The sequence below is a fragment of the Vigna angularis genome, chromosome 1 (genome assembly GCF_016808095.1).
Source record: "Vigna angularis cultivar LongXiaoDou No.4 chromosome 1, ASM1680809v1, whole genome shotgun sequence".
In the NCBI taxonomy this organism is placed as follows: domain Eukaryota; kingdom Viridiplantae; phylum Streptophyta; class Magnoliopsida; order Fabales; family Fabaceae; genus Vigna; species Vigna angularis.
Genome location: NC_068970.1, coordinates 16,573,971 through 16,588,625, shown reverse-complemented (window position 1 = coordinate 16,588,625; position 14,655 = coordinate 16,573,971). Strand labels below are relative to the sequence as shown.

Sequence of the window (14,655 nt, the reverse complement as noted above, 5' to 3'; positions counted from 1 at the left end):
ATATATATCTGCTATATATTTGGGATGTCACACGTATTGCGACCAAAAGGTTTATTATCTGAAAAATTAATAGCTTCCGAAGCCATAACAACGCAATCTTTAATGTCCCGCTTCACAAAACCATTCTGATTTTTTCTTATCGCCAACCAAAAATTAACATATTAACAATTAAAATTTTCAGATAAAAAAGACTACGAAACAAAAAAAAATACATCTAGTAAATTATTATTAATTATTTTAATATTATTTGTACATCACGTAAACATTAAAATATTTACATCAAGAAATTTTTTCTAGAAAGTCGCGCTGCTAAAAGAAAAAATTCTACTAAAAACTAAAAGAATAAAAAGAAACAGCATATGATAAACCTCTTCTTCTTCCTTGAGTTATTAAGATACAATACTTATCATCAGTTTAGAAGCTGCGTAGGGGTAGCTAAATGGATAATGCAAAGCGCAATCCCACATAACTGGAAGAGATTATAATTCTCCTGTGTCAGAGGAGAAACTTCACCTCTCTCTGTAAAACCTTGCTGGCATGTTGATGCTGTTTCCATAACTGAACTCATCCACATCCTAGTTACATCATAATTCCCCGACAAGAAAACCCCCACCGAGTTCACTATTGTCCATGCTGCATCTGAGTACAGTTCCAAGCAATCTCTTAAGGCCCCCAAAGCAAAGCTACCAACGCTTGTGCTATCCAATAGCATCTCTATTGTTGCCACCGAGCTGCTCACATTCTCTAGTGCTAGCTCCATTGCAACCAACGCCAACCCTTCAAGATTTGCAGAGTGACTCACCGGAACTACCGGAAGAGAACTTGAGCATAGCCCGTAGCTCAATATGATAGATTGGTTCGCACATATTTCGCAGGTTTGCTCGATTATGTCCTTGGGCACTCTCCAGGTGGAGCTTGTTCCAAGAGAGAGTGTGGTGATAAACAAGGAAAAAAGGGTGAAAGAGAACAGCAGTAAAAATGGCCGAGACATCGTTGGTTTGGTATGGACTGAAAGTGGTGCGTATATATGAAGTGTTACTCATGCATGCAAAGGTATGTATATATATATGGTTCATGTACGTGAAGGGATAGCAGGACATAGTGGAAGTGTAGTGTCAAAACGGAAGTTTCCTTAACGGCTTTTTGGTTGTTGCTTAGTTATGAGAGAGTACTGTTTTAGCCTTTATATTGGTTAATTATTTAAGGGGAGTGTTTTCTGGGTATGCAGCACTTTTCAGCAGAAGTGGAATAGTACGGTTCGTTAGTAATTTCGTGGAACCATTTAGCTGCGGAAACTTCGTGGGGTCACATACATGACAGATTCAGTACGGACGAAAGGTTCGGGCAACAACATACCTTTTTTTCATTAAACTCTATTTTAGAATTTTCAAATAGTTCTACAAATTACATTTTTATTCAAGGATACAAGTAATGTTATCATTTAAAATGTATACTGTTGTCGCATTCATTTTCGGAATTAAAAAAATTGAAGAGAATTTCTAAAAGTGCAAGTGTGGTATAGTCCTTAATTAAGTGTGTTCATATAAGTTCCTAAAATATAGCCACTTTCCATAGTTTCGATTTATAAATATAGGCTAATATCCATACATGAAAACGGTTTAAATTAAATGAAGTGAAGGGAAAATTACACCTTTTTTTAAATTATTTGAAACTTCTAAATTTTAGAAATTATTATGTTAATAGCAAATAACCTTTTAATAATTTTCAATGGAGTAACTTTTTCTTTTAGTTATTTCTATAAAACTATCAATTAGTTTCTATCCGACGTAAACTAATTTCAAAGACCTGTCTTTTTAGTTTAGAAGTCAAATTAAAAGCAATTTAATTTATGGACCTAAGTTTTATAAAAAAAAATTAACATAATTCAAAGACCTGTTTAGTTTAGAAATCAAATTAAACATAATTTAATTCATTAACCGATTTACTAAGTTAGACATGATTTATATTATTATTAATGACGGGAAACATGACTTAACAAGTCTTTTGGGTCTTCAACAACTTGTTTGACTCTTTGGGATTAATAATATATCAAGATCATTTTATGACTTGCACCCAAACATATTTTTCACTTGGAACATGTTTTATATTTCACTTATTTGATGTGTGTTTCTTTTTTATGCAATAAAAACAAGTAACAAAGGACAATTTATAAGAGCTAGTTGTTCCTTGTTCAACTCATACTTTACAAGTTCTTTTAATTAGGTTCTTCTTTTTGAAAACCTTTTTAAAAAATATATAGGTTTTTCAACATTTTTATTTTTTGATAGTTTCTATAAGCAAATTTTCTAAAATGTCAATATCAAACATATGCTATTATATGACTAATATTCAACATTCAAAGTATTTTTCTTTTCTAAATTTGAAATTCTACCTTTTCAAAACTTTTTCTAGAGCTTGATCAAATTTATGTTTTTTAAAATTCTTTTCCAATTTTTCATTTTTTTACAAGCACCATCTACTTTTTCATATTCATCAAGCAGTTCTTGAAATGTATTATATAAATCAACATAATCATTGTTATAATTGGAAACACTTACTTGGTTTTCAGAGGCATTTTCATTTGTCATTAAACAATATGTAAGTTTTCTTCTTCTCGTGGAGCTCCTTCTCCTTCTTATCTCTATCCTTTTTGTTGTTTTGGAACTCTCCCTTAACTTGTCCTCTCCACATCCATAACATTTGTAGTAGTTGGAGAAGGATGTTTGATTCTCCTTTCTCTCGATTTTAAACTTACCCTTACTTTTTGACTTGATGAACTTAGTAAATCTCTTGATCATGTGACTCATGTTTTCATCATCAGAGTCTGAGTTATTGTCCTTCTTTGAGATTTCTAACTTGAAAGTCAGAGTCGTTTTCTTTCCTTGGTCTTCTTCAATGCTTAGTATTTCTAGTTCTAGTTCGTGCTCTTTTAACATCCTGAAGAAAGTCGTCATAGATATGGTCGTAAAGTGCTGGGACTATGTTATGACAGTAACTTATAGTTATCAAGTCTTGGTCAAAGATTTCGGGGATTTTTATATTTATCTCATTAGTTGTAAAAGTTTTACCTAACCTGGAAAGCTGGTGGACTATGTGTGAGAATAATTTTTGCACGTTATAAAATAGTCTCTCCCAACGTTTCCTACTCTTGAATTAATAAGGTTTTTTTACTTTTTTTAACTATCAGTTCTTTCATGAGTGACACGAAAGACTTCTAACATCTTCTTAACGTTTTTTCCATGATTAATTTGATAAGTTTGCATAATTAGAATAAAATAAGAATATATTTCTTTCATATTGAAATTTCATTAATTTGTTCGACAATAATTTAAAATTAATTTTTAATTAATATTTACATTAATTTATTAATTTTACACTTTAAGAAAAATACAAATAGTGATGATTAAGGCTAAATCTTAGAAAAATAGGGGCAGATTGTCTTAGGATCTGTTGATTGTGATAAAAGGTTGGAGTATGATTGACACACATTCTTTACGTCATTTCAATGACTATCGTCCACAAATTGCTGGTTTATGGAGCTACGTATAACCAGTTTTAGCCAATGAGAGAGTTTTCATCGAGCCTGTTTCACTCTACTTTTCGATGCTAAATCACGATAAACACATTATTTAGTATGGTGCTATACATCTTATGGGACCGAAATGGAAATCATTGTAGGATCATGACAAAGTTGCAATACGTGGTTAAAGTAAGACAGGTCTTTAAATATGTGAAGCAATTTAATATGTGTTAATTAGAATATTAACATTTTATATTACTTCAGTAGTAGTCATTTAACATTTTATTTAAAGTACGAATGTTAATTATTGTTATATAAATGAAAAAATATATATGAACTAGTTTTCAGTTTTAAAAAATAAAAACAAAGAAAGTTTTTAAAGAACGAAGTCAAAATTTACCTTTTTTTTTTTGAAAAAAAACATACTTAAGTTATAACAGTACAATAATTTATTTAATTAGCGTTGACAATGAATTTGTTAGTAAATCTAAATTACACTAGTGATCATTAGTATTGCATCAACCCATGATCAGATCGAATCCATGAATGCTTGTCCACTTCTATTCTTAACTTCCTTTAACATTCCAATATATAATAAATCAATACATTATAATTATATCATATATATAGAGAGAGAGAGAGGAATCATCATTAGTATTGCATCAACCCATGACCAGATCGAATCCATGAATGCTTGCCCACTTCTATTCTTAACTTCCTTTAACTTTTTTTTAAACATTCCAATAATAAACCAATAAATTATATATATATATATATATATATATATATATATATATATATATATAGTTTGTCAAAAGCAGAGCTAAAACATTGTTATGTTTAGTGTTTACACAGTTTTAATTCTTTCTTGGTAATCTTTCTGTTATTGTCAAATATTAATATACTATGAAGAAACCACTGGAATCTGTTGTCACGTAATGCATGCATGATTTTGTGAGATTTTATTACTGATCCACTACAGTTAATAAAATAAAAGAGAAAAAAAATCGCATATATATAAAAAGAGAGATAAAAACGTAAAAGGAAAAAATCAAGACAGGAAGTAAAAGAGCGAAATAATAAATGATGGAACTATATTAGTTTGTTTATTGAAGTACGAGGTACATGTGTTGAATATAAGAGTTTTGACTAGGAATGTTTGGTGAAGATTTGGATGAGCACGAGAGGTATTACATTGAGTTTGAAGTAGGCGTTATTCTGGCTTGTTAAAGGAGACAGGTTTCTACCTTTGGGATCGTTGAATGAGCGTTGACAGATAAGTGGGGTATCTAAGGATTCACTCACTTTGATGCCAGCAGTGTCCAAATCCTTGGCCTTGAAAGCAACCACAGCAGCATCTAATTCCGACATCGTATCCTTGTAAGAATCAAAGCAACCTTTTAGGCTATCCTTCGTGCGTTCATCAAATCTCTTGTCGTTCAAGAGCTTCGAAATGAAGGAAAGCACGTTGGTTCCGTTGGATTTGAGTAACTGAATTGACTTCACCCAGTAATCTTCGACGTTGCTGCTTGGTGGCTGCCAATTAAAGAGGTGTGCAACACAGAAATCATAGCTCAAACCTTGGTCAAATTTCGACGCCTCCATGCAAGCTTCAGAGACAAGATTCGAGACACTTGAGCATTGAGAGAAAAAGATAGAGAAAATTATTATAAGGTAGGCCGAGAGTTTCATTCTTTTGGTTTCTGTTTGTGACAAATTGAAATTGAAATCTATGAAAAACCAAACTTAGATGTGAAAGGAATACAGTGATGCAATGCAAATTCCCTTTGCATATATATATATATATATATAATGAGAAGGGAGATATCATTTTAAAAGTCGAGATAGCAGTGTTTATTTCATTCACGAGTAATAAAAGTTATCAGACAAAAATCTTTCCAACTTAAAAAAAGTCCACTTGAGAAATATTCTCTTACAAGCTTTCTATCTCCAGAAATATTTTTAATATATAAACTTTCAAAGCTCTTAATTAATTGCTGCAAGTTACTAGATAAATTAATTAAATCAACTTCAAATCACTTTAATGAAGAAAAAAAAAAGAGTTTATCAATTAGTAATTATTGTGTAACCGATCAAATAACACATGTCAGAATCATTAAAAACGAACCTAAACTCATCTGAACGGACGCTAGGTGTCAAGCGACGAGGATCTGAAAATCAGATAGTGGAAGGCAGGTGTCGACAGATGAGCGGACGTTCGTTTTAAGCAAAACTGAGTTTTGGAAAGTTTACGTCACACTATCTGCATGCATCTTCTTCTCCGAACTCTGAAATTCTCAAATTCTCCTCCTTCTCTCTAAAAGCTCTCCCTTCTCTCTACCAATTCTTACTTTTTCTCTTCTCCGATCACCGTTCAGGCACCATAGAAGCATTTTCGGCATCCAGAGCTTCAGTTTGAACCGAACGGTTTCGGGTTCTGAACTGGTAAGTTCTTCTTCTCGTTAGTCGTTCGTTATCTGGTACATGCAAACCAAGTTCTGGTTGCATGAGTTCATAGTCTCTTTCCGAGCCATTGTTGATCTTCTGTTTGGTTTAGTTTTTGAAGAATTGTTGAGCGTTGAGGGTAGAAGGAATTGTAGTAAGGAAAACCGTATTTTGTATCTAGGACGTTCGTTCACGCTCACAAGTAAGGGAAACTTATTTAATTTAATTTGTATGTTTACTGTGTTGTATGAACGTTCGTTGGATTGACTGAATGAATATGATGTATGATGGTTGATATGCATGGATTGTATGAAGTATGAAAATTTATTATGATATGAATGTGTAAAGTTATGAAACTATATGTTAAGAAATGAGTTTGGTATGAAATTTCCTCTATGAAAGAGTACGTTCATCACTGAACGGTCATTGACCGTTCAGTATTTCTAGTAAACTTGGTTAGAATTGGATTCTTTCATTTGGGAAGAATCCTAGTTGAGAACGAGCGTCTTCACTTTGAAATATTGTGCTTGAGCGTTCGGCCAAGCATAGTTATGTGTCTTGGTATTCTGTTATAAACTAAATTATATATATATATATATATATATATATATATATATATATATATATATATATATATATATGTAATTGTATATTTTAGTTATTCTTAAACAGTACTCCAATAGTATCTTAGTATATTTATCAAACCTCTTCTCTTTAAGTTTTGTAGCACTTGGTCTTTTACCAAGTGTTCATCCTAAGCAAGTGTTTGGTCTTACACCAGGCACTCGTTCTAGCTCCTTAAGCTAAACTTCATAATAAAAGCGTTCGTTCAAGCCCATTAGGGTTCCTTCACTATAGTGTTCAGTCTTTGACTGGCATTCGAATTTCTTGATACTAAACCCAAATAAGCTAAGTTTTCATAAGCGTTCGATTTCTTCATGGGAATTCTTCTAAGTATTATTCTTGGAAGGTCTCGAAGTGTCATTGGTTACGGCATAGAGCCCTAGTACTGGGCATGGTTATTTTGATGTTCGGTTGAAGTCCTAAAGAGTCAATTCATCTAATTGACTCACTTTGTCAATAACGTTCGTCCCATTCGTTTTTGTTGATATATGATTATACTCGTTATCTTTTCCAACCAATTAGTAATCCTCTTGGTCTAAATCCATTCTGGAACTAGAGACCTCTCGGTCTCGCTCCAAGTGTTAGGTGTCGTTTTGCATTAGGGTTGAACGTTCGGTATTTGATATCCTTATGGATCGTTGTACAAAGTGGTTAAGTGAGATGATTCTTAATGAAAAATGAAGAGATTAATATGATATGGATGATATGTGTTGGATTATGGACGAGCGTTCCGGGGAGGAACGACTCATGAATGAATATTGAAATTGGTAAAGTATGAATGTGGGCATGCTAAGTTGGCGGTTCATCCTGATGTTCCGTGAGTACTCATCCTCACGTAGAGGAGGGTAGGTCATGTGTGGGAACGGCAGGAGGTCTTAGTCCTTATGGTTAATTTGGACAGATAGGACTAACCTCGGGTGGCAGCTGTTGAGGGTATCCCAGTTACTACATCACCCAGGTGCACGAACGTTGTAGCTACACAGATTTCATACAGTCCGGACAGTCAGTCTAGTATTAGGCTTTGCATGAACGTATTATGAACTATCTTGTTGAATTGTATGTTATACATGAATTAAATTACACAAGCTTACCCTATGTTTCCTGTCTTGTCTTGTTTTGTACGTCCATCTTTGTCATTGCAATGATCATCCGGATGGATGTGAGCAGAAGGAAACGTACTATTGGAAGAGACGCTGGAGGAAGAGAACCTAGTCGAGGTTGAAGTGAAGACCGAACAATAGAACGTTCGGTTAGTAGTTTAGTTGATTTGTAAGGTGGTCGTTCGATCACCTTCCCTTTTTGTTTTAGTATGACCGTTCGGTATCTTTTTTTGTAAAGCGTTCTGTCAGAAGTGTATCTCTGTACAGCTTTATTTCTCATACTATTTTGTAAGGCTGTTCGGTCATGACCGTACGTTCTCTTCTAGTGTAAGACTGATCTGTATATTATTAAATATGATTATTCTATTATATAGTTTTAGACTGTATTTTTGAGATGTTACACATGTTAACATTAATTTGACAAACATAACAAATAACAAAGAATAAAATGATAACAAAACAATTTTTTGTAATTTATTTTTAAAAAAGAGTAGAAAAACAATAAATGATAGTGTCAAATGATATACAATATTTATGTATGTGAAAGTATGACCTTTTAAATAAATAAATAAAAATTGATATATAATGCGTGGGATGTTGTTTTTTAAATAATTTATAAATGAATAATATATACTTCACATGTTTAAAGGGTTTATTTAGATTACACAAGTATGTACGTACGGGTCTTTTTTTGATTTATTAATGTGTTAAGAAAATTAATTAATTAATTTTATATTTAGAACAATCATTTATTTACATAATTATATTTAAGTGTTATAATTATATATAATTGTAAATATAATATTTTAAATAAGAGATTGATAATATGAAAAAATTAAATAATTAACTATGGATATTGTAATATTTAATATTAATTTATTTAAGTTAAAATAATGGATCATAGAAAGTATAACTAATAATATTAATACTAATAATTATAATAGAATATATTATACTATATGATCCAGTAAAAATAAATACAACACAAAAGTTGATATTAAAATGCAAACATGAAATATAATTCCTATTTTAAAAAAAAATAGAGTAACTTAAATTTGAGATTAAATTTTTTAAACAAAAATACATACAAATATCAATAGACATTAATTCTATGATACGTGTATGCATACTTTTTTTTTGTTTGAAATTATGCTTTTAATATGAATTTGATTGTGTTAAATTATAAAATTAACATAATAATTTCTTAATAATATGTTGTAAAATAATATTATTATATCATTAACATTTACAAGTTTTAAATTATATATTGTATTAAAATAAAATACTATATATAAATCATTCTTAAAATAAAATATAAATATATACTATGAAACATGATCCCTACTAAATATACTTTATATCATTTTGTTTGAGCTTTGATAGCAAATAATCAGATTATAGAACATAGTTATTGAATCATGTTTTGTGGTAAGTAAAAACTTTTATTTTAAATTTTTTTAAAAAGAAAATACACTGAATAAGCGAAATAAATATATTTTAAATTTTTTTATTAAAAAAATAATATAAATATAATTATATTAAATAAATATGGTTCTTATATAATTATATTTAAATATTATAATTATGTATAATTTATAAGACATTTTTAATATTAATGTATATATAATTATACGTTACTTTTAGTATCTTTATTGTATATTATAGGTTTATTATATTAATATAATTTTTAATATGATGCGAACTCATATTAGTATTTAAATATGGATATGTTTATATATAATACTGCATAATTATTTTTATTAAAAGAAATCTCTATAATTTGTTTTTATATGAGATTTTAATGAATTATTTAATATATTTTTAATGATTACAATATTACTATATTTTTAAATTAGAATTGTAATTTATTCAATTTTTTAACACTAGTTAATCAAATGAATTTTTTTTTAAAAAGGTTAACTATACTAAAACATTTAACATAAGTTATCAATTTATAATATCTTAACTTTAATATTTATGTAATAAATATATATTTGTTGTATGCAAAATAAATTACATATTTTATTTTAAAATATGATTATTTAATTAAAAGAACTGTAATATATTTTTTATATTGTGAATGCACTCAGTAATATTATTTTATTTTATATTTTGTTATAGTAACTTTTAACTAGAGTATACCCAAACATTATAATTAGAGTAAGGATAAAAATCCAATAGTAAATGCTTTCCCATTTCTTTTTTCGCCTATTATTCTTGCTAAATCTAGTATCTTGGCAAGGGTGAGGCTAATTTTATTCATAAAATATTGATTTGTAGTCAATTATCTTTAATATTACCTAAAATATTCAAAAACCCTTTGAGAATGTATGAGAAATTCACGCGCTCCACTTTTCCCAAAAATATGAAATTTGTGAAATACACTTCTTCTATGAGGAAATATATAAATTCATGAGACATAATTAATAATGAATGAAATTAACTGTTTTCAAAAGATTTATTAAGAACAATAGAATAAAATAATATAACACTGATAATTAAAAAATTAATATTTGATTATAAATTGAATATTTTCTTTACTTCATTTTTTAAAATAAATAAAATTACATCATATGTCACGAAACATAAAAATGAAAAAATATTTATTTATATGATTAATAGTTGATTAAGAAAAGATCTTTATACTTTCTTTTTTCAAAGTTTATGAGTTATAACATTATTATTATTATTATTATAATTATTATTATTTAATTTATGATAAAACGGGTCATATTTGTAATTAATAACATCTGGAATAACACCAAATACAAAACTATCCACCAAAGACATGATCACTTTACTTCTTATATATATGTTCTTAGCTTTTCATTGAAAAATATGTTGTTATGACTTGATTTTGGATGTTCTATTATAATTTCATTTTATTTGATTTAATGTTTCTTTCTCTTATTTTAACTTTATTACAATTGACTAACAAAAAACAATATTTTTGCTATTAAAATGTTAAAAAATTATTATTATACGCGTTACATACGGATTTGGTGACATAAAAGATTACTTAAACATTATATATGCGTCATTTCCGTAGATTATTAATCCATTTCACGTGTAGAATTACTCAATTTACATACAAATAAATTTAATAGATAATTTTCGCATTTGTTATATATAAACATATTTTTGTTTGTAAATTTATTGACAGTTACATGAAGAGTAAATTTATGTATGGAATAATAATTATTTACCATTATTTATGGATTATATTTTATCTTTCATTATTTTTTTGTATAAAATTACATATGCATAAAATTTGAATGATTGAGAGTTTCTTATCTTTTTGAATGTACCTTGTAAAAGCACTTTCAGGATTAAAGATACTCTTGGAGAATGACATTTTTGTGTCTATCTTTAGCCTAGAAGCACTTCTAAAAAGAATAATCAAACTTCTTATGTCTTTTATGCCTCTGTATAGAGAATAAAAAACAATGTTTTTCCTTTCCAAACATACATGCAAACATAATGGTAATGATAAAGGTGAATTGTGAAGGTCCAGATGAATAATTTAGGGTGTTGCTCCACCACCACCAATGCTTTCTGCACCTCCTCAAACTTTTTCAAAAAAAATTTAATTACAAAAACAACCATTTTTACTTTAATCATATTTATTTACTTCCGAGTTAGTCCCACCTCCTTCCCCCAATTCTCCCAACTTTTCCTTTTTCAAATTCGTTTGTTCTCATCTCAACTCTCACTTTCAGATCCCTTATTTCCATCTCCCAACTCTCACTTTCTCCATATGGGTTTCCACTTCTTGATCTCCATTTTGGTTTTGATTGGTGACAAAGATGGTATTTGAAAGATGAAGATATATTTGGACATAGCCTTTAGTTACAATCAGGGACAAATGTAGAAACAAGTTAGGGAACGAGTCAATAATGGACAAACTTTAGCATATATAATTATATTTTTAAATATGTAAGTTTATATATATGTTTTTTTTTAAATTAGGCTATACGTGTACAATTATTTAACAACAAAATTGAGTGGGTGGGGTTGCTTGCCAAACCTTGGAATTCATACGCTTTGAGCATCGTAGAGTGTGTTTGGACTTCAGAGTTTGGGCTTACCATTATATGAATTCCTTCTTGCATATTTCTTTTATCTTTTGTGTAAATGTGGTATAAGTGTAGGCTTTTTAACTACTTATAATTCTATTTTGTTCAGTAAGTATGAAGAAAGAATAGATAAACAATGGCAGGAGCAGAAGCAAGGGCTCTGTGGCAGAGAACTGCAAATCGTTGCTTTGTCCAAGAAGATGCGAAGAGAGCTCCCAAGTTGGCTTGTTGACAATCTTCATGTGCAACATCAAAAGTGGTTGATATTACGCCTGCAGTACAGCAGATGAATCTGATCATACTGCAGTTAATGTTACCCATTTTACCAGGAAATCATCAATTTCTAATTTGTCACCAGATTCTAGGTGGTGGTTGCATTTGCAGCCTAATTATGGATGCCAAAAGGGTCTAACATATGAACAGTTAAATGCATTAGGTTGAAATTAAACGGATTAAGTTGGAATTAAACGGATTTTAACATTTATGAACGGATGTCGACATCTGTTTGTCCTTTAACTAATAATGATATCCGTTTAGAATACAACCATATTCATGTGTTTCTAAGTATTATTAAAGAGTAAAAATGGAAGGGAGAGGTGGAAGAAGCATTTTGTAGTGATGAAAAAAGTAACACCCTGAGAATAAACAACATTGGTTGGCGCTAAATTAACTTTTTACTAGCATTGCTCTTTCTTGTGTCCATATAAGTCTCAACTTACCTTACCCTTCCTGTTTCTGAAATCTCATCCATTTCACATTTTTTTTAGCAGAAGATTTTAGCACTTAAGCTAGAAAATATGTTGATTTAAAATTTTAATTTGACTCTTCCTAGAAAATTAGATGATCTTTCTAAATAAGTCTTTTATTTAGTAAAGTAATATCAGTGAGACTCTGTGACACTTGACACAGAATCAGAATGAGAGGAAATTAAACACTTTAGAAATCAAAATTACATACCCGAACGAATTCTAATTCATACTCAATATATTTTGTCCAAAGTGGCTTGAATTGAGACATTACAATGTATACATATACACATATTCAAACAATACTTATTTCGCTTTACTTGCTTAATTTTTCAAAGTATTTTTCATTATTATTATCAAGATCAAATTAAAAAATTTAAGTAAACTCACGAGAGTCTAATAAATTTATCTTATAAATTCGTAAAAGTTTACTTTTTACGTTAAAAAAATATAAATAACATCCTCCCTAATTCAAATAAAATAATAAAATTATAGAAATTGAAATACATAAATTTATAAAAATATTATTCATAAAAATATAATATAAAACATAAATTAAAATATATAATTTTATAGTAAAGTTTTTTAGCACAGCTGGCGGCTTTTAAGTGATAACTTATAATCACATCTTAAAAGCAACGATAACTCCCGTAGAAGCATAACTTCATAACTCCAGAAGGCTTTTGAAACGATAACCTTTTTACTCACCACCACAGCGAAGCAACAACTACGGCAAGTCGACAATCACGAACAATGTTAACGACAATCACAAAACGTGACGCCGACTGCAACTGTAAGTGCAAACTACGCTACCAAAACACAATCACGAGTGTCGCGATTTATACAATTTTAACGTCAGAAACCAATTAATTTGGTCAGCATAAACTGATCCGACTTAACGAGTTAACTTTGATAACATGATTATTATCAAATCAATATACAAAGAAATCTGCCATCTTTTTCGGCTTCTGCAATCACAATACTCTAAATCAATCTTTTTCCCTGTGAATCTTTTTATTCAGAAGTAGAACATGAGCTCTGCTAAGGTTAAAAAAAAAAGAAGAAATAACTTTAAATCTTTATATATTAACTCAGTTTTATTCTTCTATAGGTAACTCTGTAGAAGATATTGATTTTTTATTGTATATTCTTTGAATACTATAGAATTATTAAAATAATCAGTTAAATATTTAATAGAAAGAAATTTATTATCTTTTTTAACTGTTAGAATATGTTAAAATATGATTTTTAATTTTAAAATATAAAGTATTCATTTTTAAAATCAAACTATTAATGTTAATAATATTATTTTAAATGTTAAAATATAAATTATTTATGTTAAAAAATTATTTAATAAGTAACCATTAAAGAATATTACAAATCATACTTAGAATTTTCATGGATAAAAATGATATCATACTTAGAATTTCCATGGATAAAAGTGTATAAGTTATACGTAAAAACATTATCAATAAACAATTTTTTTTTGCTATAGGTTACATTATAAATATTTTTTAAAAAATTAATCAAAAATTACATTCTAGTGTTTTTTTTAGCAAATAAACTAAATTTTATAGTTAGTTATTTTTATGTGAAAAATCACACCAATTCTTTTTCCTTTTTATAGGTTTGAAACACACTATATTCATGCATCTAATTCATGTGTTTGGGATGAGAAATTTGACACATGATCTTCTTGGGTCCAAAATGAATACCTAAGATTCATGCATTTGATATGGAACAATAATCAACACAATATTGAATTTGAAAAGGAACAAACACAATATACATACGGGATGAGAATTCTAAACTCAATCCATCATTTTGAATTAACTACACGTATTCGCAATCCATCAAGTGTCAATTTCTGATTTGGGCTGGGCCGAGTTAGGTTAACATTCTGCTAACTAAATCAATTACTATAGGCCAACCCAGTAAGATCATTGGTTTTTCTCTATATAATAATAAAAAATTAAAATTATCAAAGCAATTTTTTTTATAACAAGTCAATAAAATAATTTTAATCCCTATAAAAAAAGAGAAAAATAATGATAGCTTTAATAAATTAGATATAATAGAAGAAATACATACACTAAACCAACATTTTTTATTGTTTAAACAAGATATAAAACTTATCATTTTAT

General features: G+C 28.9%; 2 protein-coding genes across 2 annotated transcripts; both read right to left on the bottom strand.

Annotated features, from left to right (window-relative positions):
* Window positions 1-209: 209 nt before the first annotated feature.
* On the bottom strand, window positions 210-1,022 carry LOC108329038 (putative invertase inhibitor). Its single transcript, XM_017563022.2, has one exon. It carries the CDS (start codon window positions 989-991, stop codon window positions 410-412), a length of 582 nt encoding a protein of 193 aa, XP_017418511.1. The 5' UTR covers window positions 992-1,022; the 3' UTR covers window positions 210-409.
* Window positions 1,023-4,669: 3,647 nt separating this feature from the next.
* Window positions 4,670-5,125, bottom strand: LOC108329046 (uncharacterized). Its single transcript, XM_017563035.1, has one exon. The coding sequence runs from the start codon at window positions 5,123-5,125 to the stop codon at window positions 4,670-4,672; it is 456 nt and encodes a 151-aa protein (XP_017418524.1).
* Window positions 5,126-14,655: the final 9,530 nt, after the last annotated feature.